The sequence below is a fragment of the Gordionus sp. m RMFG-2023 genome, chromosome 5 (assembly GCF_954871325.1).
Source record: "Gordionus sp. m RMFG-2023 chromosome 5, tfGorSpeb1-WG-v2, whole genome shotgun sequence".
In the NCBI taxonomy this organism is placed as follows: domain Eukaryota; kingdom Metazoa; phylum Nematomorpha; class Gordioida; order Chordodea; family Parachordodidae; genus Gordionus; species Gordionus sp. m RMFG-2023.
The window spans coordinates 17,213,919-17,238,948 of record NC_088779.1 but is presented as its reverse complement, the minus strand read 5'-3'; the positions used below and the strand labels follow the sequence as shown (position 1 = coordinate 17,238,948).

The 25,030-nt window shown below is 27.5% G+C and overlaps 1 protein-coding gene across 1 annotated transcript in view; it reads left to right on the top strand.

Moving 5' to 3' along the window:
- Positions 1 to 25,030, top strand: part of LOC135930215 (potassium voltage-gated channel subfamily KQT member 1-like) — a 41,968-nt gene that overhangs the window by 5,730 nt on the left and 11,208 nt on the right. The window contains exons 2-9 of the mRNA XM_065466995.1: positions 10,650 to 10,740; positions 13,441 to 13,567; positions 14,676 to 14,851; positions 14,902 to 15,030; positions 15,078 to 15,188; positions 16,941 to 17,149; positions 21,952 to 22,157; positions 22,775 to 22,970. Of these exons, the coding sequence (XP_065323067.1) occupies positions 10,650 to 10,740; positions 13,441 to 13,567; positions 14,676 to 14,851; positions 14,902 to 15,030; positions 15,078 to 15,188; positions 16,941 to 17,149; positions 21,952 to 22,157; positions 22,775 to 22,970 (1,245 nt within the window). The remainder of the gene's footprint in view (positions 1 to 10,649; positions 10,741 to 13,440; positions 13,568 to 14,675; positions 14,852 to 14,901; positions 15,031 to 15,077; positions 15,189 to 16,940; positions 17,150 to 21,951; positions 22,158 to 22,774; positions 22,971 to 25,030) is intronic.

Genomic DNA, 25,030 nt, shown 5'->3' with positions numbered 1-25,030 from the left:
CTGATTTCTAATGGCCTATACCCTCTCTATCTTACAATCCTATCTTGTTTCAGGTAAGGGGTATAAAGTAAAATTATTCAAATAATCCTTCAAAATTTGCCATCGCTGAGTCGAACCAAAAGAGAGAATATATATTTATTGAATAACGCTATTTGCGATTAATGATGATCGTGCCATGTCATCAAATAGCAGATTTAAGAATCACAAGGTATAAAAACGCTCTCCGAATCATTTGCAATATTCGAGCTTTAACACCTGTCCCGAACAAATCTTATATTTATAACCCCAATATTTAGATAATGATAAAAATGCTTCTATCAAGGTCTAGCCAATACTGGAATCAATTTTTAGAATACCAAAGCTCATTTATTTTAACTTGTTAAGTACTACGTATCGTATTTTTTTTTCTCTTTAGCTTTCACCTTTTCTGGTGGTAAGCTCCTTCAATATCTCTTATCTAATTTATACTTCTTCATATTGGCTCTAACTTTATGGCCCCGTTAAAGTTTTGGCCTTCCTTTTTTTACGTTTACCCATCACTTCCAAACTCTCAACCTTATTTCCTATGTAGTTCATAGGCCTTCTCAGGGTGTGCCCATAACACCTAAGTCTGCTTACCATTATCTTAGTCTTAATGGGCACTACCTTTAAATTTCCTAGTATTCATGTACTACGCACCTTATCCTTTCTTGATACCTTAGCAATCATCCTCACCATTCTCATCTCCATAGTTTGTAGCTTCTCTCGTCTGATTCTTTGGTTGGCCATGTTTCCGAACTATATAGAATAGTTGGTTGTACTACGGAACTGTAAATTCTTCCCTTCAATTTGTGTGGGAATCTTTTGTCAAAGAGCCCTTAGATAAGGATCTCCACTTTAACCACCCTTGATTAATTTTACTCTCTATCTCTTTCAATATTAGGCCGTTTGTTTGTATAGTGAAGCCCAAATATTTGCAGCTTTCAATTGCCGATATCTGCCATTAATTTATATTAATGCTCCCTATTTCATCTCCCCTTATCACCATAGACTCCATCTTTTCTTTATTTACTTTTAGTCCGTGCTTTTCTAGGATATTTATCAACTCACTAATCTTTCTTTCACCTTGGATTCGGCAAGTATCACAATATCATCTGCAAATATCATATTCCACGGGAATGTTGAGGCATAGACTATGATAATACATCTATTACTGTTATGAAGAGGAGTGGGCTGAGACCCGACCATCGATCAACTCTCTCGGTTATTGTGAAGCCAGCTGAAGTACCAGTTGTGCTACGGACCATTGTTATGTGGCCCATATACATATCTTGTATTATTCTTATATATTTTTCGGAAACCTTTTTGTGGCGTAGCGCCTACCATGTAGGTTTTCTTGGGATTCTATCGAAAGCCTTTTCTAGATCGAAAAAGACCATGTGTAGCTTTTTGTTCTTTTCCCTGTATTTTTTGCTCATTTGTCTAATTACGTGAATTGCATCAGTCGTTGATCTTCCAGGGATAAAGCCAAACTGAGTCTCTCCTATTTCGATTATGTCTCTTTCCCTTTTTCTATTATTCTTAATAGAGTTTAAGACAGTATGACATTAGTTTTATACCCCTGTAATTTTGACAATAGTGTGGATCCCATTTATTTTTAAAGATAGGAACTAGATAGCTCTGCCTCCATTTTTGAGGGATCTCTTTATTTCTCAGTATTTTATTGCACACATTTGTGAGGATATGTATTCCATTATCTCCTAGTGCTTTAAGACATTTTATTGGAATATCATCTGGACCCCTAGCTTTGTTGTTTTTCATATGCTTGAGACATGTGAATATTAATTGTTCTGTTATTGGTTGTATAAGGTTTTGACATGGGGAGTGTTCGTCTAGATGTAGTATGTGGGGATTAAAGTTGGAAGCTCCTGTTAATATTCTTTCCGTCTATTCCTTATTTCTTATTTCTTTTTCCTTTATTATCAATTTCCCATCTTTATTTTTGATTACTTTCGGAGATCCGTTTATATTCCTAAAATTCTTTTCTCGCTGTTTGGCTAATCTGTATATTTTATTTTGCCTTTCTTTGGTAGTAGTTCTTCATACATGTATCCTAGCCACCGCCTTTGTTTTGTATCTTGTCTTGTCATCTGGGTTTTGGGATTTTTACCATATTTTATAAAAAGGTTCTTTCTCCTGTATAGTGGTTTGTACCTCTTCATTGCACCACCATAGTTTTTTGTATGATTTATTGTCTCCCTTGTCAAGCATAGTGTCGATTTGGCAGTATTTATTAATCTGGTTGAAAGGTCTATCCACATTTTTTCACTGACTTGTGAGTAATCTATTGTTTCAATTTTGCATTGATTGCAAAGGCATCTGTCAATGATTTTAATATACCCCATTTGATGCATGGTTCGAGTGGATTTATTTGTGAGGTGTAAATCCATGATTAGTAGCTTGTGTTGCCCATCAATACTTTCTCCTGGGATGACTTTGCAGTCTATTACATCTTTTAATCTTCTGCAAGAGATAAGCATGTAATTTATCTGGGTTTCCCATGTACCACTTACATATGTTATTAAATGACTGTCCTTTTTCTTATAGTAGGTGTTAGTTAAGGCAAGGTCGAAGGCTTGGGCAAATTTCAGTATATGATCTCCTTCATCAGTTCTTTCTCCATATTCAAAACCATCATGATGTTCTTTGTAGCTGCCTCTTGCTTTTTTCACATGCGCATTTAAGTCCCTATTATAACTAGGTCATCCTTAGGGATTTCCATTACAGCTTCATCAAGGATAGCTCTAAAGTCAGCTTTCTCCTCTTCTTTGCAACCCGTTTGAGGAGCATATACTGAAAGAATGTGTAGTATTGATTGACCAATGCAGAGTTTTATTTTCATTAATCTATCAGAGATCCTGTTGACTTCTATCACTGAGGAGGTTAGATCTTGACTGAGAATGATGCCAACACCGTTCCTATTGCTAACAATTCCATTATAGTACAATTTATAACCATCTCCAATTATTAAAGTCTTCTGTCCATTCCATTTCGTCTCTTGTATGCACGCTATATCAACTTTTCTCTTGTTCAACATTGATGCCAATTCTCTAATCTTATCTTTAAGTGTGCCAATATTCAAACTTGCTAACTTTGTCTTCTTTGCTTTAACCTTTATTTTTCTTTTCACAGGATGTAGGTCTACACCCTGCACGTTGCTTGGAGGTAACGCCCTAGTTTTCATATTCAGATTTTTGTTTGTTTTCATTTTTGTTTATTGGACAAGTATTCTTAGCATCCGGCTTCAAGCCTGTCATTGACCGGGGTGTCATCTCTAAGCTCCGAAATTCATCTTACTATATGTCTTTACACATCAGTCATCGAAGAAAAACCTGAAAATTTTACGTTCCTTACCAATATTGAACCTGAGACCTTCTGTTTCCAAGCATACATCATAACTCACTTCACTAGGCCACCAATTGTTTCTAGTGGCTTATGTCTGGTGTGTAGTTTAATATTACGAGAAAATATGCAGTTTTTATAGCATCGATAATTTTTTTTACGATATTTTTTATCAAGTTAATAATTTCATTTTGAATTTGATTTCCAAGGTAATGATTATGAAATTCACTATTCTTAATTCGACGGATCTAGTCGAATGATATCATTTCAAATTTTTTAACTAAAAATTTAATGAATTTTTTACTAGAATATAAATCAAATTTTTTGTTATAATCTAGACATGCCAAATCTTTTTTCAAAATTCATATATGGATTTTTTACAAAAAAAGAATAATGATCTGCTTGTATTTTGTATATACAAAAAAAAATTACTATTATTTAAGAGCTAAAGTAAAATTACAAATTTTAACGGCCCCTAAAATTGTTTAATTTCGGGGGCTCGAAGCGCTACCCCACTTGCCCCCACTCCACGGCCCATAGTTATATTATATAAAATAATAAATATTACAGTCAAGTATCTTATTAGAACTTGAAGATATTGAAACTGAATTACACTTTTTGCCCATATTTTAGATTTGGTAAGGATAGAAGTAGTTTAATAAAAATATGGAGCTACTCCTACTGTTAACTATTTATTATATTTGAGCAATAGTAATGTTTATTCAGATGATGCTGATGAAATAACAATATCCATGCTTATGCTAATCTATAAAATAAAAAAATAATAATCAAATTAGTAAACTATACTATAGGACAGAAATTCAAATGTGATAAAGGAAACAGCTGATTAAAAAATAACCCATTTCGATTAATATTTTTTATTTTCAAATGAAAAAATAAGATATTTATAATTGAATGAACGTAAAAAAATAACGCGTTCGTCAAATAAAGACACGTTCACAGTCAAAGTTCGTCAAAAATAAAAGAAACACCATTAATTATTTTTTTCAAAAAAACGAATTTCGTTCACAACGCGTTTATTTTGAACGCGTTCGTTTACAGCATTAGTTTTATCTTTAGGAATTAGGATAGGAACATATCTGAAGGACTATATTTCCTTGAGGTTGAAGGCCTTAATTAAATTATCATTATATTTATTTATTTTATAAGATAATTATTTTAATTATTATAACTTTTAGCAAGAGCAATTCATTATCATTACATCCAGTTATTTAAAGCATTGAATAACTCCTCAATATTTTTGAATTTTAAAGAAACAATAGCAACAAATATTATGCACAGGCACCACATATTATATGGAATGGTGTGATTTAGTACGGCATATTCCTATCAAATGATTATTAAAAATACCCGCCATTAATAGAATTTTAAAATATCATAAACCTGTAAAAAGATATTTTTTAATGGAAATTATAAAAGCTTGTTCAAATATTTTGATAGAATTTTTCGAAAATGAATTGGCAGGAGCATTTTTGGGCATAGTTTCATGGCTGAGTCTTGAATTCTAAAAATAGCTATCAAATTATTAACACACTATTTTTAAAAAAATAATTCTTTAAACATAACCTATTCATTTTTTGGGGAAGGAGTGTAGGGTGATAATTTTTAAAACCTAAAATAATATTTAGGAAAATTTTAAATTTTTTCTAGGTGAATTTTATATTACTTTTTCGTTACGGCAATATAACCGAGTGTCGAGTAGCTAATTTTAGGAAGACAGCGGAATAAATTGAATAAATTACGATTAATTTATAAAAATGCATCAATATTCATAAATATTTTGGCAGATACCAATTAAAAAACAAGTTACGGTTTTGAAAAATAATTCAAGATGCCTACTACTTTTTTTGCCAATGACCATAATGCTGGGTATCGGGATTATATTAATGATACCTGGAGAAAAAAAATATACTAAAATATAGGCGTAATAATTTAATCATATTTTATTTTAATTCATGAATTTTTAAATAAATAAAATTATATATAAAATAAAATTATGGTAAAATAAAAATTATGAATTTATGTTTTTTTTCCTTCTTCTCACATCTTTTTTAAGGCGCTGACCAAATGAGAAATATATAATAAAAATTTTATTTTTTAGAAGAGAACGAAAAAAACAATAAATTTAATAAAATTAAATATCATTCTGAAAAGCAGGGAAGTAAGAGAGGGGGAATTTTTGGTAAGATTATGGTTTGTTTTGCATAATTACTAATTGTTATCTTTAATTTATTTATCTGTCTTATAATTAGTTGAATTTTATTATTTATTTAAAATTTATTTTTTCAATTTAGCAATTTTCTGTAAAAAATTAATTTTTTAAATTTTAAGCATATATTTTGACCAACATTCTTTAAAACTAAATAAAAATGAGATGTACAGGATAAAATTTTACTAAAGAGGGGGAGGTAAATCTGGTAAAAAAAATCTTTATGGATTATAAAGGCAGATTGTAATTTAGATACCTATTCCAATTGTTTTTCTTATTTAAATTGTAATTTTATGGATAATAATTTTTTTTAACAGATGATTATTTCTTAATTGTCACTTATATCATTACTTATAGGCTTTTTTCCTAATTACATATTATTTATTCTGCTAATATAGTGTAAGTAATATGGATAGGAAAAATGATATCGAAATAAAATTTCCAGACTGACTTGACATGGTACCATGGGTAGCTAAACCCTTCCCAGCAGAGGTCAGATAGGCATTATTTTAGGAATTTTTTTTTTTTATAGCATTGGATTTTATATAGTTTTTTTAAGAAGTTAATTTAGATTAAATATTTTACATCTTTCTTTTAATTTATTATTTGGTTCCTAACTATAAGTAGTGTCGGATCCCTTCATTGCCACCATGCTAATATAGTGTAGTGGTATGGATAAGTAAAAATATATCGAAACAAAATTTCTTTATTTTAAATTTATTTATTATAAAATCTAACTAACTCGCTATTAACCTAATAAATTATATACTTTTCAAAAGTAAATAACAATCAATGTAACTATTAGATTAATATTATGTTAAGTGAAAGAAATAATAGACAAAGCATTATTAAAATTTCTTTTATTATTCCTTTTGTTATTTTAATTATTTTTGCAAAGATTATAATTTTATATGGATGGGTTTTAATTTAATCGTCAATATGTTTCATTAAATCATCACAACACTGTAAGTCCGTAAGGTAAAATATAAGTTAATATAATTCAAATATGTTAACATGTGCATACAATTAAATACTTGCCTCTTTATTTAAAATATTTATTTTTCATATTTAAAATAAAAAAATGCATAACAAAATATATATTTTATTTATTTATATCTCACTATTAAAAAAATTATTAAAATTTAAATATTCATTTTAAAAAAATATAACAAAAACATAAATAAAATTCAACCAATCATATGACAGATAAATAAATAAAAGATAACCAATGGCAATTATGGTTCACTCTTGCCGAATTTTTGTTATTATTTTATTAAATAAAAAACGAACCGAAAAACTAAGAATTTTATGGATAGATACAGATGCTCGCTCTTGATGCATCTCTGAAAATTTAATAATAGGTGAATTCCATGACAAATCAATGAGTTTCACCCGGCCCCTTCAGATTTTTTCTAAAATTTTTACTAGAGTTTGCATATATAATAACTAAGAAAATTTTTTTAACCTTTAACAGCGGCAGAAATACTGACCTTTAAAGGTCGTAAGAATCATTTTAGGCAAAATACACTCCCTTTAATTTTAGATATCTTTGGATATAGCAAGAAGAATTATTTAAATTTCTTTATATAATTTATGGTAAGCTTCTAAATTTATATAATTTTAAATATTGTTAATAAAATTAAATTTCAGGAAATGAACATAAAATCTAATTGGCATTTTTTATTTATTTTTGATTTTTATAGCTATAATAATGGCGATGTCAAATATTTAGTTTTAAAATATACGGCCTGGCCCGGATATTATTTTTTAAAAAATTTTCAGACCCGACCCGGGTATATTTAAAAAATTAAAATATGGCCCGATAAGGCCGGGCCTGTAGGTCTCAGATATTTTATAAATAAAAGATTGGAAAAGCGGGGGTGGAGGAGGGGGTAAAACACCTTGGGTGATTAACCAGAATAAAAATTTACAATTAACGATAAAATTTGAAATATTTGTTGTAATAAATTACATGCTACTCCATGAGAAATATATTAATGATGCTGCCTTGGAACATCTAAATGATTCATTATCATTAATGAGCTAGACATCATTTAAGAAACTTTTAAGGAAAAAAAGATATTCTATTAAAAAAAATTGAAAATTCAAGAAAAAATTAAGAAAGATTATAAAATATCAAAGATGTTAAAAAGTTAGTTAATTAATAGTAAGTAAAATATTTAAACTTAAACCATTGAAACATACACTATTTTCAAAGCTAAATATCTTTATTCAATTTATATAAAAAAATTGATTGAAAAAAAATTAATCCAATAAAACAAATTAATATTATCACAAAAAAATTAATTCACATAATCCAGAAAAAATTATTTGAAAATTTCGTCAGAAGGTAATATAGAATGTGAAATCATTAAACAATTGAAAAAGAAATTTGAACAAACACATGCGCGAAATGAAAAAATTAATATATTGAATATTTTCCTAAATTCTTGAACCCTAAAAACAAAAGTAATTTTCTACGACTGAATTTATGATCATAGGGAGCATAAAAACAAATTGGTCAGAGAAGAGGGTGTTTTCACCCACTCCAAATATTACCTTGGAGTATTTCATATTATAGATATTATTGGAATTTTTTTAATTTCGATTAAAACAATGGTATAATGCCTTATTTAAAAAACCAGTCTTGTCAAGCGGCTCAATTTCGACCCACATTTTTAAAAACAGCTAACTCAATATGTTATCCAGAATATTTTTCTGGTTAAGATATCAAGTTTTACCCGTTTATAAAAATCGGCTCAAATAGAATATAAAAAACTCATTTTGTATTAAAAAAGATCAAAGAAGAGAAGTTTGAAGAAAAGACTCTATTGCATCTTAAAGGATTATATTCCTATTTTGAGGAAACTCATATTGATATAAAAGTAAACTTTAATAAATATGCAGATTTACAACCAAATTTTTTATATTTACTTTAAACTAAAATGTTTGGTATTTTTAAATCAAAATTTATCAAAACCTTTTTTTTCTGATGGTACAATACAAAATAATAAAGTTATAATCTAAGCCATCATTGCATCAGCTTGATCTTGGTATCAAAGCGGAGTAACATTTCTTCGTAATAGCCGATGAGATCATATACCAAAAGGTTAGCACCAAGAGCTAACCTTCAGCATCCATTTGTGCATCAAATATTAAACACCTTAGATTTATTGAATTTTTGTAAAATCAGTGGAATTAATTCGCATATGCATGAATATGGGAAAAAATTATTGTTCCATACCAAAGGCCAAACCGCTTTTATGCCTAGGGAAAACTAAATTACGGTTTAAATATATTCATATTGTGAAAATTATTCAATTTTAATATTAAAAATTTAATAAAATAAAATTTTATCTAATAAAGTTATGATCATAAATTGATTGTATTTTGTAGTTATTTCTATGAGAAGAGAAATTTAATTCATCAAATTAAATACCCCACCCCCTCCTAAAAAAAAATTTTCCAGATCTTAAATAACTTTTCTTTTAAATATTTGATAGTTTTGACTATATTAATATTATCTATTAATATCCAAAATTTAAAAAGAATATTTGCAATAGAATAATGATTAAATGCCGATAAAAAAAATATACTAGTTATTTAAATTGATTGAGAAAATATAAAAAAAATATTAAAATTTTGTTTTCTAATTATATAAAAATAAAATATATTCAAAAAGAAGCAGTTTAGCGGATAAAAAAAATATATTTTTTTTATAAAAGTGTTGATTTCTTCAGCCGAGTAATAAATAATTTATTATGTGTTTTGGCCATGCAGACCTAGCTGTGTGACTTTTAATTCTGTGATAAAGAAAATATTCTCTAGATCTGAATATTTGTTTTTATTTGAAATCTCCGCTTGGTAAATCAGTGAGGTAGATATCATGAATTTAGCTGGAAATTTCTATAGGTTCTAAGATAGATGGAATTTTGACCTTTTACATCACTTTTAAAATTATAGAGTGGATCGTATTAAGTCGGGAATGATTTAAAAAATGCAAAGGAAAGCCTTATTTTGTTACAATATGTTGACTGCGATCATCATATACGGTGGGTTGAGGCTAAATACTGATAAATCTGAGTTAATCTGGATGACCTATTGGTGGCAAGACTTCGAAGTCAGGATTGATAGATTTAGGTCTTTTAGATGCTTGTTTGATAATAGGTGAACAACGGAGTGGGCAACTAAAGGAGAATTAAGTCCTCTATAGGGATATTTTGTGAGCTTGATCAGAGTAATAAAATTAATACTCCATTTCTCCAGAACTAGCTCAGATCATTGTCCACATAATCGGTTATATCATCAATATTTGCTTGTGTGCTTAAGAAAATGAAAGCGGTTAATTAAAGTGTTGATGTGAAGCGAATATTTGGATAAGAAAGTGGCTTGGAGCCATGAGTGATTATGAAATCTTGAATATAGAATGGGTTTCAAGAGTATTCGGATTTCACATTCATATGTGGCTTGAAATAACTCATTTTTAAAATAGGAGACTTTTGGAGCGCGAAATTTTTTTTAGGTATATATTAAAAATTATTTGATTAAAATGAACGAGTAGGGATTAGAAAGTAGATAACGGCTTTTTCGAGTTAATTTGTTCTTTTCCACACTTTTATAGGGTGAAGGAAGCGAACTAAGTTTAATTATTGAACAATATATATCATGTATGTTTTATTTAAAATAAATTAGTGTTATATATTATTCAAAAAATAGTGTTTATTTGCCAAATAAATATATTTAACTCATTAATCATGCTTATATTCTTATGAAACTAGAGTTCCTAGTAAAATAACTCTTTAGTTATTTCAAATTTCTTTCTGATAACCTTAATGCTCTGACTGTAAGCGGATTAGTTTACGTTATAATGAGGGTGACTCCCTCTTTTTTAAAATAAAAACGGGGAAGGGGACTTCCACATTAGTCTTCATTCATTTGGAGGTCTGGATGGCTCCGTATAAAAATGGTTTATTGAAAAATATAATGTTAATAATTTATCTTAATTAATTTATCATTAAAATATTTTCATGGAAATAAGATTTATAGCTGTATTTATCTGCCTGGTTCTTAGTGTTTTTGCCACAGTACCTCAATATGAAAAATTCACGGGCGAAATTCTCTTCTATATGGTAATTTTTTTTAATATACAATTTTATAATTTTATAAACGTATATATATGGACCTTTATACTTATAACTTTGGCCTAAATTAATTACCCATAAAAATATTATATTTTTTTTTGTGTGGGAAGGGGGGGGGGATAATCTATTTTTTCCCCTCATATGCGCCTATTTATGGTTAGTTTTATAATGTATTTTATCTTATTGTTTTTAATACTTTTAAAAGATATATTGAACCATAAACAAAGACTGTTTGCTTTTTAAAATGAGACAAAAAAGTCTTCCATCTTTGAATGATCAAGAATACGTTTTTAAAAATAATAATTTATATCATTATTATCTAAATTGCATAAATTAGATATTTTAGTTTGTAAGCAAAATTTTATAAATGATTTATATATTTTATTTTTCCAAAATATTTAATGCAAGTTGGTGTAAAAAAATATTAATAATTATCGGTTTTTAACCGTATTTCCGATTGGTAGACCAGTAGTGCAAACTATTTGGGATTAGGTTCAATGGTGTCAAAGAAGACGTGAAATTATCTAAACAACACTTTAAAATTTTTCTCAGAAAAATATAATGGAAAGTCACCAATTGTTCCAAAATTGTAACTAATGGTATATTATAAGTTACCAATCCATCTCTGGTCCAAAAGCCGCCTAAGAGTATTACCGTTAGTGATCTGCATCGGGCCTAATTTCTCAAGCCAGGCCCGAAATTTTTTTAAAAAAATTTTGCCGGTCCGGCTTGAACCCAAAATTTTTTTAACAAAAAAGTTTTGCCGACCTGGCCCGAACCTGAAATTTTTTTAAAGTAATTTTACTGGCCCGGCCCGAATTTATTTAAATATTAAAATTAATTCTTTAAAATATTATAATTACTCAAAATAAAAGATATATGTAGCATGGCGTATAAAAAAAATCAACATAAAATTGATAAATTTATATTTAGAAAAATTTCCAAGGGGCGACCCCACCCAATTTTTTAAAAAAATATTTAGGCTCGAACCAGTTTGAACCCATATTTTTTTTAAAAAATTGACCCTGCTCTTTTTGCAGATCTCTAATTACCGTTGTATATATCAATTTGTTAAATTTAAAATTGCAAGGAAGATTTCTAAAATAATTTTGAAAAACTAGCTGTTGTTTATGGTTGAAGTCCATTTTAGATAGTTTCGGGGAAATTAATTAATAATGTTGTTCTTTTATGTTAATAAGATCGGTTAGACACTTATATGCTCCCCAATGAAGATATATCTCCACCCTTTCGCCGGTAAAAGTGCCAGCATTGGTAAATGAATGGCTTATAATAATATTAAACATTTATTTAGACAGATTAATGAAAATTGTTCTAAATCTTAATATAGTATATGTAATAGTTTAGTTGGGGGGGGGGTGCGAGTGGATCTACACAGAAAAAAATCTATAAACTTACCACACTACAATGGAATTTTAAAGATACAATCAGGACCGTTGCAGAGTCCAGTCTACTCAAGATTGAAGGAATTTCAGCAGATTTCAAGGCACGAGATATAGTGTTTAGTTTTGTTAAACAGCTCGATTTGAGCTGATTTTTAAAAACGGCTTACTCAATATTTTAGTCAGAAAAATAATGTACAAGCTTCGAGATTCTGCTAATAGATATCTAAATCTTTGTGCCTTCAATGGCAAAAATCCTCAAGCTTGCGTAATGTTTTTCTGACTAAAATATTAGTTCACAGTTTTGTAAAATCAGGTCAAATAGCCCTGTTTAACAACACTAATAGTGTTATTACATTTTGTGTTTAGAAATCTACCTTTATATCCTTTACAATGCAGGGAGTGAACTAAATTAAATCCTGAAATATTAGAAAATATTTTAGTTATCCGTTCGAATTCTCTTTTTAAACCTAAATAGTATAGTATACATATTATTTTATTCATTATTGTATTTACGCATGTTTGTTTTTATCTTATTTATTTATGAAATAAAAAAAACTAATTTGTCTAATTTATATTTCCTAAATTTAATTAAAATATCTATTAGATTATCATGGATAAATTAAATAAGAAATTATAAACTAAAAAGATTTTTCTCTAAAATTAATATATACATGGTTAATGATTAATTTTTTATAAAATTAAATTTATAAAAACCGGAACAAACCGAAAAGAACCGTTATAAATTATAAACCGAACCGAACCGATATGATTTTTTTTTAAAAACCGAAATGGAACAAAATCTTTATAAAATTTTAAACTAAAAACCGGAACGAACCGAACCGTTATACTAAACGGTTCGAAACCCTGGTAATTAGATCTAACTACATCAGTTTTGTATTCTCTATTGATGGATAAGAATAACTATTTTAAACTCATTATAAATAAATTATATATTTTTATTTTTAGCGCACAATAAATTACACTTAAAAATTCAAAAAAATATTTGATTATTTTATTAAATTCTTTCATATATATAATTAAGCTCATATATGTATAAAAATGTTAAAAAAAGCAAAAATTAACATATTCGATTCCGCTTTGAAGGCCAAATGTTTCAGAATGAGCTGGTCCCCATTTATTACCCCTTGGCTACGGCCCTCACACTATGATTGATTTGAGATATTTTTTATTTAAGTACTTGTTTTGCTTTTTTCCTCCTTCAAAAAATTTGTAATTTAAATATCGTATTAATTACACTGTAAATTCATAAGATTTATATTTTCAGGAAGTAGTGATGGTATCTTGGTTTATTATCGAGCTAATAGCCAGAATATGGTCCTCTGGATGTCGTTCTAGGTATATGCACTTAATTGGACGATTGCGTTTTATGATTAGACCTTTTACTCTATTAGGTTTGCAATTTTTATATAATAATCATAATGGAGATAATATGTAAATTATGTATTAATTTGAGAAGAATTAACCCATTTATCTAAAATGTATCCAACATATATTTCGTATTGGGATGTGGATTTTCATAATTTAAAAAAAGAATTAAATTAATAATGGATATAAAAATGTAATCTGAATTTTATTTATGTTATATTAAGTGCTCAGCCCTAGGCGTTATTTACATAACAGAGCTATATATACAACAGAGCAACGATTGGCTCTCTCTGAAAAAGCCCATAATACTTGGATAAAAAAATGACTGGAAATATAAGAGAGGAACCGGGGCAGGCTACAGTTACCTGTGCGCGCAAGAGACAAAACCATTTACTTAAAACCCCATTGGAAATAAGAAGATGGGTAAAGAATTATATGCCCGATTAAATAAATAATCTTTATAGGGTTTTGTTGGCTATGTTAATTTTATTCTTATTTAGCATTGCATGAGAACTTAGAACAAAAATATAAGATTAAATTAACAAAAAACACCAACACAAGATCAGCATTTATCAATAAAATTAGTTATTATATCCATACTTTGAAATCCAAATATGAAGATATATATTTGACAATAATCAAACACCTGAAATTACATCCTTTTTTAAAATCTTTTACTTGTATAATTTGAGCATAAACCATTTTATCTGAAGTAAAAATACGTACAAAATTAGTTTGGCATGCTTTGGACAAACTAATTAAATTGTAGAAAAACTCATAACCAATTTGGTCAGGTATATTTATTAAAAAAAATATCCCGAATACGCATGGGGATGGGGATTTGGATTGTATTTTTAAAAAAAATTTAAATAAGAAAAATAAGGCATTCGAGATCTCGAATCACACATTGGGATTTGGATTCCCAACGAATTCCATAACCAAATACGAAATATATAATTATAAAATTTTTTTAGAAAAATTTAATAGCCCCTTTTTTTGTAAATTATTATTCAATAAACGTTCATCTAATTTTTTCTTATTCTTTAAACTTATATTTAACTTAGCCAAACAATTTTATTATAATTCATTTTCCGCAATATTTTCTATTTATACTCAAAAATCATTCATTAAAAGATTTTATAGTAATCATAGCCTCTTTGATTGTACTATTATTGGGGAGTACTGGACAAGTATTTGCTGCTTCCGCTTTACGTAGTTTAAGATTTTTTCAAATATTGAGGATGGTTCGAATGGATCGGAGGGGCGGAACATGGAAATTATTGGGATCTGTTGTATGGGCCCATCGTCAAGTTTATAATTTCTATATATAATTAGTGATATAATTACAAAATCGATATAGGAGCTCATAACAACTTTGTATATTGGATTTTTGGGCCTAATATTATCTTCCTTTTTGGTTTATTTGGTAGAAAAGAATGAAAATCCACAAAAGTTTGGGACTTATGCTGACGCTCTATGGTGGGGAGTAGTAAGTTGTATAATTTATTATAAAATATTACACGTTCACCAAAAAAGGTCACATTATGTACTGTTGGGTATGGAGATGCCGTTCCGATAACCTGGAGTGGCAAACTAATAGCATCATTCTGTGCGCTCATGGGAATATCCTTTTTTGCTCTTCCTGCTGTAAATTTAACAATATTTTATATTCATTTTTTTAAAGAAATTTATCTATTTTAAACTTTTAAAATCATAATAATTTGCGCAATATTTATTTTATACCCTGATTCTTAATAAAAAATAATATTAAGTTGATCACTTGTTATAATTAGATAAAAGCAGAAATATTTTTAGAATAAAATTCAGTTAATTAAAGAATCGTTATAACCCTTTTAAGGATTTCAATGGGATAATATAAATTCATATTATTATTCTGCAAACCTTTTTAATAGTAAAAAAAGTTTAAAAAAATTGTATTCTCTCATCATTAAAAAATTTAAATAATCCTCCTTCAATTTATAAAAATAAAATGCAAATTTCTAACATAAAACATTAACATAAAAATTCTCAGAAATAAAGAAATTAAATAAATAATAACGAATATATTTTAAAAAAAGAGTCAACGTGCAATTTACCTAAGCAAAGCAATAATATCTAGATCGAAGTATTGCTCCTCATAAATTATTTATATGAAAGAAGGAATAGGGGGAAATGTGAATTACCAGTCTTATTGTTAGTATCTTTTTAAAGGTAACTAGTTACTTGGCTATGTATTATAATTCCCCATCATTCTTGAAGTAATCACTTAATAATAAAACTATTCAAGTGATCGTAAAAATTGATACTTAAAATGGCTTGAATGCAATCACAAACAAGCAATTTTGTAAATTTAAATCAAAATAAGACATTTATGATTCATCCATCAAGGAGTATCTAAATCACCCATCATTATTGGGGTATTAGCTGCAAGAGATATATCTGAATCGCCCTTTATATTTGATTGGTGCTAGTTTAATTATAATAATATAATTATCTAATATATAATCTCAATAATCAAAACATCATATCATCTCTCCTAATAAAATTTAAAGAAATTATATAACCTAATGTAAAAATAATTGAGTAAAATTACAAAATTTGGCGGACTCTAAAATTGTCTAATTTGGAGGGCCCGTGACATGCCCCCCCCCCCGGACCCTATGCATAATGGTGGTAAAATTAAATTAATTTAGTATTATTTACGAATTTAATTTTTTTAAAATTTATAAAATAATTATGTGCACCCTTAAACATCTGCCTGTAGTGCTTGTAGCTAAAATCTGCACTGTTTCTGTTAATGATATTTTATGAAAATTTTTTATTTAACTTAATTCTATATTCAACTATCATGCATGTGACTTAAATAATATTGACAAAATTTTACTAAAATCAAAAAATTATAAACATCAGCGCCAAAAGATCTTTTAAAAATACTTATTTTTATAATGAGATCTGTATTATAAAAAAAATCATCAAACACATCAGATTGTGTTGAAAAACGATTGGCACAGCCCTATGTTAATAATTAAATACCAAACCAATTAGTCTTCAAATATTAATCAAATAGACTATAACTTTTAAATATTTAACTATCAATATAAAACCATTATTAAACTACATTATTTTTAATTTAATCTGTATTATAATATTTTCAATGACTTTTATATATTAGGAAAAAAAAAATTTGAGTTTAATTAATAGAGTAATAATTCATATCTTCTGCATTGCAGTTTACCTAGGTTGCAGTTTACCTAAGCAATGCAGTTTGGGCAAACCATAATTATAGAGAATCACTACTTATAATGAAACATCAGTAGTATGCAATTATAATAAATGTTTTGCCTTATTATAAAACAATATTCAAATAAAATTTTGATTTATACTATTTTATATTTATAGGGTATCTTAGGATCCGGTTTTGCTTTGAAAGTCCAACAACAACAAAGGCAAAAACATTTAAACAGAAGAAGAGTTCCTGCAGCTATTTTGATTCAAAGTTTATGGCGGTGTTATGCTGCCGATATAAAATCAACTTCAGAGGCTACTTGGAAAATATTCTATAATGCAAATTCATATAGCCCAACACCATATTTTCCTGCCCCATCAATGTACTAATACACATTTTTTATTTGCATACAAATATATGGCTGTTATTTATTTCAACAGTATTTTATTCGAAATTAGAGTAATTTATAATAATATTTCCTCATTGAAATAATTTTTTTAGGAATAATAAAATTTAACTAGTACTAATTACCATATAAAATTTATTATATTAACCAATCATATTTTTAAAAATGAAAATTTAAAACACAAATAAAGAATATTGGAAAATACAAAAATATTTAAAGAGCGAATATGATAATGTTAAGTAATATAATACCACGATAAAATATAGAATAGAATTAAACATTATATGATGTATAAATGAAAATCTTCTTTGCGATTGTGTCAATATTTAAAATTTTATTCTGTATTGGGGATTAAATCTCAATGTATATTAAGTTATATTTCATTCAATCTATGATGTCGTAATTTTGAGACAGATTTTTATTCTCCATAATGAAGAAAAGATACTCTCATTTGTGTTTTAATAATTAGTTTTGTCGCCAAAATATACAGTAATTTTAATATATTTGGAAAAAAATCCAGAATATAGTTTGCAATGCCTCCATTGCGTTTCTAGGTAGATTGTCTACTAAATTTTCTCATAACAAGATTTAAAATCTGAAAGGCCTTCAGATAGATTTAATTGTGCACGTTAATATTAAAAGAATTTGTTTGTCTAGGTGCAAGTAGAGGCCTGAAAATCTCAAGATCATATAATTTAGCTTTTGCCTTTATAATCATATCGGCGTGTAACCAATAAGATGGAGAGGGGGCATCGTAAATTTGTCTGTTTTCATAAATATCATTTGAGTTAATAAAAAATTTTCGAAGGGCTTTATGTATTTAAATATTTCTGTGAATCCACCATTCGGGAATTCCGGAATCTTCGGACATGAAAGATAACATGTCAGATTCTGAATCAGCGTTTGACTGGCAGCGGGCAGATTTGGGGAGGATTATTATTATTGTTATCATTGTTTAAGCTCTCGCTTCCGGAATCTGCCTCGTTACCTTTATCATCAGGTGAGAACAACTAATGGCTCAGTTCCCTAAGGTATCTATTAACATTTTTAAGCCAGTCTGGGAACTGCGCTGGCTCCCCTCTTCGAGCCGGAGGATCGTTGCCCGGACGAATATTTCCTGCATGTATTCGTGTAGGTAGCCCTAAACAGGGCTGTTGGGTATTAGGTGGCCTTGAAAAGGGCCTTTGGGTATTGGAGTGGAAGGGGGTAAGACGAAGAAGGAGAGGAAGAGCTGGAATGCATCGCTACTTCCTTTTCTTTCCCCTGGTGGCTTGCGCTTCCTTCTTCTCGGACCTCCTGCGATAAGAGGTAGAATGGGCCCCACGGCCCCTCTCTCGAAAGGGCAGCCCCTCATGGACGACTTTGATGTCTTCTCCACATAGGAATTTCTCTTGATAAGACATGTCCTTTGTCCTGGCTGTGTACCAATTCCAGCGAATTACTACCGCTAGAACTCGAATTCTTTTGGTCATTACCTCGATTAAACGCGGGTCCGACTCCACCGAAAGGACATCTTGGATATGTTTGATTTCGTGCATGTCTCTATCGTTGGCCTTGCATCGGGGTTCGGCCAAGTCTTAGTTAAGTCCAGCCCAAACTTCCATGAGTTTGACCTCTTTCTCCTCGGTGGATAGTGGGGGTGGTGGTAGGAGGAGATGGCGGTGTCAGCGCTCTGCTATCATGTCGAAGCGGAGTCGAGGTAGCACTTCTATGCCAAGAAGGGGAACTCCGGCGCTGCTCACTTCTATCGACTCTAGAAGATAAGGCCACCATCTGTGCCGAGATTGTTTGCATGGCGGCCATTATTGCTGCTATTCCGGGATCACACGGAGGTGCCTCCAAAGAGTTGTTGGGAGTTAGCTCGTACAACGCCAGACCCAATATGTTGGGGGCTGATCTAGCAGAAGTGTTTTGGCCAGTTTGGCTGAGGTTTCTGGGTGGTCACACCATTGAAAAACAAAACACAAAATAGTATACAAGAAAAACAAAATAATGACAAATTAGTAATATATGATATTTATAGTAATACTAATAATATTCCTCATCCTGAATATGTTTTAGACATAATCCACGACTACACTTATAATCTTAATGTCGTAATCTGATCAATTTATGCAAGTTTTATGGGGATATTGCAAAATGTCAATCACAATATTATATAATGTTGATTGGTTGGAAAAATGTTAGTAATAATGATATTTTTATTAATTAAGAATTTTTGAATCGATATAATTTTTGATGATCATTTTTAAATTTTGAGAATTTTATAAAAAATGAATATATATTTTTTCCATTTTTGCTAATAATTATATGTTTCTAAAAATAAATTATTCATATACAAATTATTTTAAAAAAAGTAAGTATAAAAACAAACAAAAATCCCTTAACAAATCCCTTACTCTCAACCTTTCCTAAACTTAACCGGTAATTTATAATTGTTCCTTTAGGAGCTAGAATTAATTTACACAAAATATTCTTTATTAGTAAAGCACAATTTACAAAAAAAAATCTCCAAAATAAATATATATTCATTTTATAACATATATTTTATAAAAAAAATAATAATACAAATTTCAAATATAAAAATATATTATCAAAAAAAATCTCATAATTTTTAATAATCCTTTCTTTTTTAATTATATTCGAACACAAAAAAAAATTATAAAATCACGTGTTCTTAAATGTTAATTATAATCATGTTAATTATAATCCAATCAACCTTATTTATTTTGGTTGATTGGCATTATGCAAAATTCATATAAATTCGTATATAAAAATACGACAATTATTTTGTTTATTTTTCTTTTAATTGGATTAATAAAAAAGAGAATTTATAAATTTTAAGAAATTAAATACCCGGAGAGATCTGTGTTACTTATCCTTTTGTTTACAATGAAATTTATTCTTCCAAATTTTATTTTCTTATATTGGCAATTAAAATTACTTTTTCATGTATTTGTATAAAAAATGGATGTATTCCTCTTTAAAGTCAATTAAGATATCACATAAATAAGATGATATAAAAATTAATTATAAATTTCCATGTTTCTTTTGGTCATATAAACCTTTAAAACAAAGTTAAAAAAATCACAATTTTGGGTTTTTCATACTTTTGGATTCTTTATTAAGGTATTTCTTCATAAATTAGAGTTAAGTCCCGTCCCGAATACGGAGGTATAACTAGAGTTCCGAAAGGTATAGGGTGGGGGGGGGGATTGATTTTATTCCCAATTATATAAGATAAAACTAACACAACTCCCAAAATCGTTCTTTTTTTCACTCTGCGCCAATTTTATTTTTATTTATAATAAGCGCTTTTTATTTTCCTTATTACTAATTTTTATTTTCCTTATTACTAATTTTTATGTTTACATTATTTATATATTTTTAGTTTGTAAATTTTTATTATTAAATAATTTCTTTTTAAAAAACTATTATTTTTGTGATTTAATAAAATTAAAATTGAGTTTTAAAATTTATATACATATAATATATTAATGTTTCCTACTCTACTATCCGTAAATGAACCTCGCAACTTTAGAAAGTTTCCAAATTTTTATCAATTCAGATAGCGAGAATAAAAGATCAAACTCGATGAACAAATCAAACAATGTGCAAACTGTCATTTTTATAAATATCTGATGACAAATTAGAATGATGAGATTGTTTATTTTTAAATTTCATAAATATGTTGTAGAAACCAAAAGGAAGAAGTGGGAAACCCTCTCCCCCCATCTCAAGGTTGATTTTTTAAATATCATTTTAAGCTGATAAAAAAAATCCTAAAACACTTCCCTCTCCCCAAAAAATTATAATGAGTCATTACAAACAAAATTTTTAAAAATAAGAAAAAATTAATAATTTTATGATAACTATAATATAAGTTTTGAGATAAATAAGTTCATTTTTTAAAAAAAATAAGAATAAATTAATAAATATAAGTTTTAAAATAAAAAAGTTCATTTTTCTTAAAAATAAAAAAGTTCATTTTTCTTAAAAATAAAAATCAAATAATATTTATAAAAATGTAATTCAATCAAGGGTATTCAAAAAGGGGGACCTAAAGATGTTCAAAAAAATATACAGATGAAAGTAAACCACCCAAAAGTCCCAATCCTTAAGAAAATCCTGCGAATGGTATTCAGGATATATGCTAATAAAAAAGGAGGATAAAATAATAATTTAACTAGGAAAACATCTTAATTAATAAAAGATTTTTTTAATTCTGGATTATTCAAGGAAATATTTATATAATATAAGTTTTTATAATATAATTATTGTAAAAAAAGTAACTTATTTATATTTTATAATCTTTAATTTTTAATAGATCATTTGACGATTTCTATTTCTATTTATGTTATGATTATATGAAATAAAAATAACATGTATAATTATATAATTTTGAAATCTAAAAAAAGTCTAAATGTTCAAAAAAATATATTTTAATTTATTTTTTTTTACTGAAATAATTATTTCTATATACTTATCTAATTATATTTTTGATGACTGGCTAGCATCGCTTCTGTGCCATTTATTATATTATTTTTTACTATAAAAAAGGTTTTTTTTACTCTAAATGGTATAGATGGTCAGTTATTATATTTTTATTGATCAAAAAAATATTTACCTATTTTGAATTTATTTCAAATTTTTACTGGTTAAATATTAATTTTATAATGATAAAAAAGATATGTATTGACAAAAATACTTATTATTTTTTAAAAATACTGGGTTTTAATTATTCACCAAAATAAATATGACTTTTTTCGATATTTTAGATTTAAACATAATACCTCATTCGTTAGTAGATTTTCTTCTAGAAAATATCGCTCAACCGTACAAATGTCAAACCCGGTTACTAGTCCTGTGTCAAAAAAGGTTAATATATACACCTCGATAGCTTCAAATGGAGTTGATGACATTATGCATCACCTTAACTTAACTAGTTCTTCGGAAACTTTGAATATAAAAAATCCAAACGAAAGTATATACTATATTAGTTTAAAAAAATGTAGATAATTTGGGTTGGAAAAATAAGCTTATGTTCAAATTCAAAAGCATTATCAAAAACTCTGTATTTTTAGGAATTATCAGAGACTTTTTAAAATTCAAAAACAAAAGATTATTATCTTTTACTAAAATATCAATCGAGTTCACTGTATTGTTTGACGATATCATGATTAAGTTGTATTTATTTAAAATCTTAAATATTCCTTTATCAATGTTCAATAATTGATTAAAAAATAAGAAAACTTTTATTTTTTGAATAATTTTTGTTTTTTATTTTTTCCAGCCCTAAAAATTATAAACTAATATTTTTCCAGCTTTGCCTATTAATATAAGGTTTATTCATTTTATTTTCCCCTATTTTAATGAATTTGGCAATATTAATCCCGATCATCTTATTAAAATTTAAACTATGTTTCAAAACTTATAGAAGAAATAGAAATTGGAAAATTTTCATAAATTAAATTTAAACAAACTATTATAATTTTTAGAGATATTAGAAAACTGTTTTGGATAATTTTTATTTTTTTTTATGAAATAATGCTTATCTCTATAATTTTATAAATTTTAATATATAATATTAATTTTTTCTAGATGAAATAGTGCCAATTCAAATAAAATTAGATGATGTACATAAGGATGCGATCCGTTGTCTACGTAAAATCAAATATTTTGTTGCAAGAAGAAAATTTAGAGAAGCATTAAAGCCATATGATGTAAAAGATGTCTTAGAGCAATATGCGGCTGGTCATATCGATTTAATATCTAGAGTTAAAATTTTGCAACACAGGTCTTTCCTATATTTTATTTTTATTTGATTTTTAATCCAATGAAACTGTATCATTATAACCAGATATAGTTTTGTATTTTATAGATTTTTCTAAATTTCTAATATTAATCTATATTTTTTGAGCACTTATAAATAGTTCAGGGAGTCGATGGCGAGTTTTACGGTGTGCTCAAGCCTACGGAAATTAGCCACACCTATATTAACAAAACAATATTTTATAGAAAAATTATGCCAAATTATCTGTAATATAATTAACTATTTATTATAATTCCTCGAATAATAGATCCGTGGGATGAATTAAAATAATTGCTGTTATTTCCAAAAAGATCGAACGCGTTCAAAATTCATTAAAATAGAACGCGTTTACGTTTGACGATTACCTTTTAAAAAAAGGAGCGCATACACGTCCGTTTAAAACTTTTTCATTTTTTAAAATTTTATTTAATATTTAATTTAATATAAATAAATAGGCATCACTTCAATTCGGAGCACGACAATTGGTCGCACGACAATTCGATGCTAAAAATTTAGCGCGATGTCATTTCGGCGCAGCGTCAACTCAGCGCGGCGACAATTCGGCAAGGCTTCAATTAGGTGCGTATCTATTAAGTTGCGATTTTTGTATAAAACAAAAGGGATCATCAAATAGAAATCATGTTGAGGGTTGGATATCAAAAAAAATTTAATTTAATACAAATATTTAAACTCTGATTTCTTTGGTGGATCAAATTATCATGTAATAAGATATGCTGATCCAAAAAAATTCAAATTATTTTTAGAAGGAATTTACAAAGGGGAAGTCTCATACTAGAGGTTGAATTTTTCAATCATATCCAGCGATTGTATTAATTTAGAAATTAATTATTGACTTAAAAATAGATTTTCATTTAAGACTGACTTATTTTATAGATTTATTAAAAATCCTTAAAATAATTATATTAATCATAAAAAATAAATATCATTTTTAAATCAGGGTTTCGAATCGAACCGCGAAACAGGAACGAACCGTTATAATTTTCTGAACCATAACCGAACCTTTATAAAATGATATAAAAAACCAATTTAAACCGGATCACAATGAATTTCAAATTATTAACCTAAATTTGAAATTTTAATTTTCCTTGGGGGTAATTAAAATTCGTGATTTCTTATCAAAAAAATATTTTTATGCTTAGCTATTATCATATCAATAAATACCAAGTTTATTGTTTTTATACTTTATATACTCAATTTAAGAGATTAGGAAAATTATTAGTTAATTAGATAAGAAATAATCTTCATGGTTAAATTAAATAAGGAATTATAAAATTAAATCAAAAAAATCTTTCTCTAAGAGTAATATATATTTATGGTTTATGATTTATTTTTTTAAAATGTCAAATTTATAATAATCGGAACGAACCAAAATGATAGTCTTCAAAAATAACCGAGATGGAACAAAATCTTTATAAAATTTTAAACTAAAAACTGAACCCCTATAATGAACGGTTCGAAAGTCTGTTTTAAATAATTTGATTTTTTTAAAGATCAACATATCTTGAAGCAAATTGGTCCACCAAAGAAATCGGTATAAATATTGGTTTATTAATTTTTTTTAATATTATTAAATTTTTTATTGATATTTATTACACATTAAGCAAATAAAATTGAATTTTTGTAAAAGAAAAATAAGAAGAAATAATTAATACAACATTCAAAATGACTTCTATTTAATCATCCTTATGTTTTATACTAATAAATTTATAATAAATTTCAACTGTAATAGATACACGAATTGACGCCGCGCTTAATTAATACCGCGCCAAATTAACGCCATGCAAAATTTTCCGCGTCACCAAATAAATACCATATATTTTTCAACACAATATATTAAACATGTTTAAAATTAAAAGATTTAAGTCAATAAAAAATTTTTAATATATAAAACAAATATTTTTTTACTTTCAAAGGAATAAAAAGATTTTCTAAAATTGACTGAACGCAAAAAACGAACGCATTCGTCAAAAAATAAAAGGAACGTCGTTTATCATTTTTTTCAAACAAATTAACTTCGTTCACGA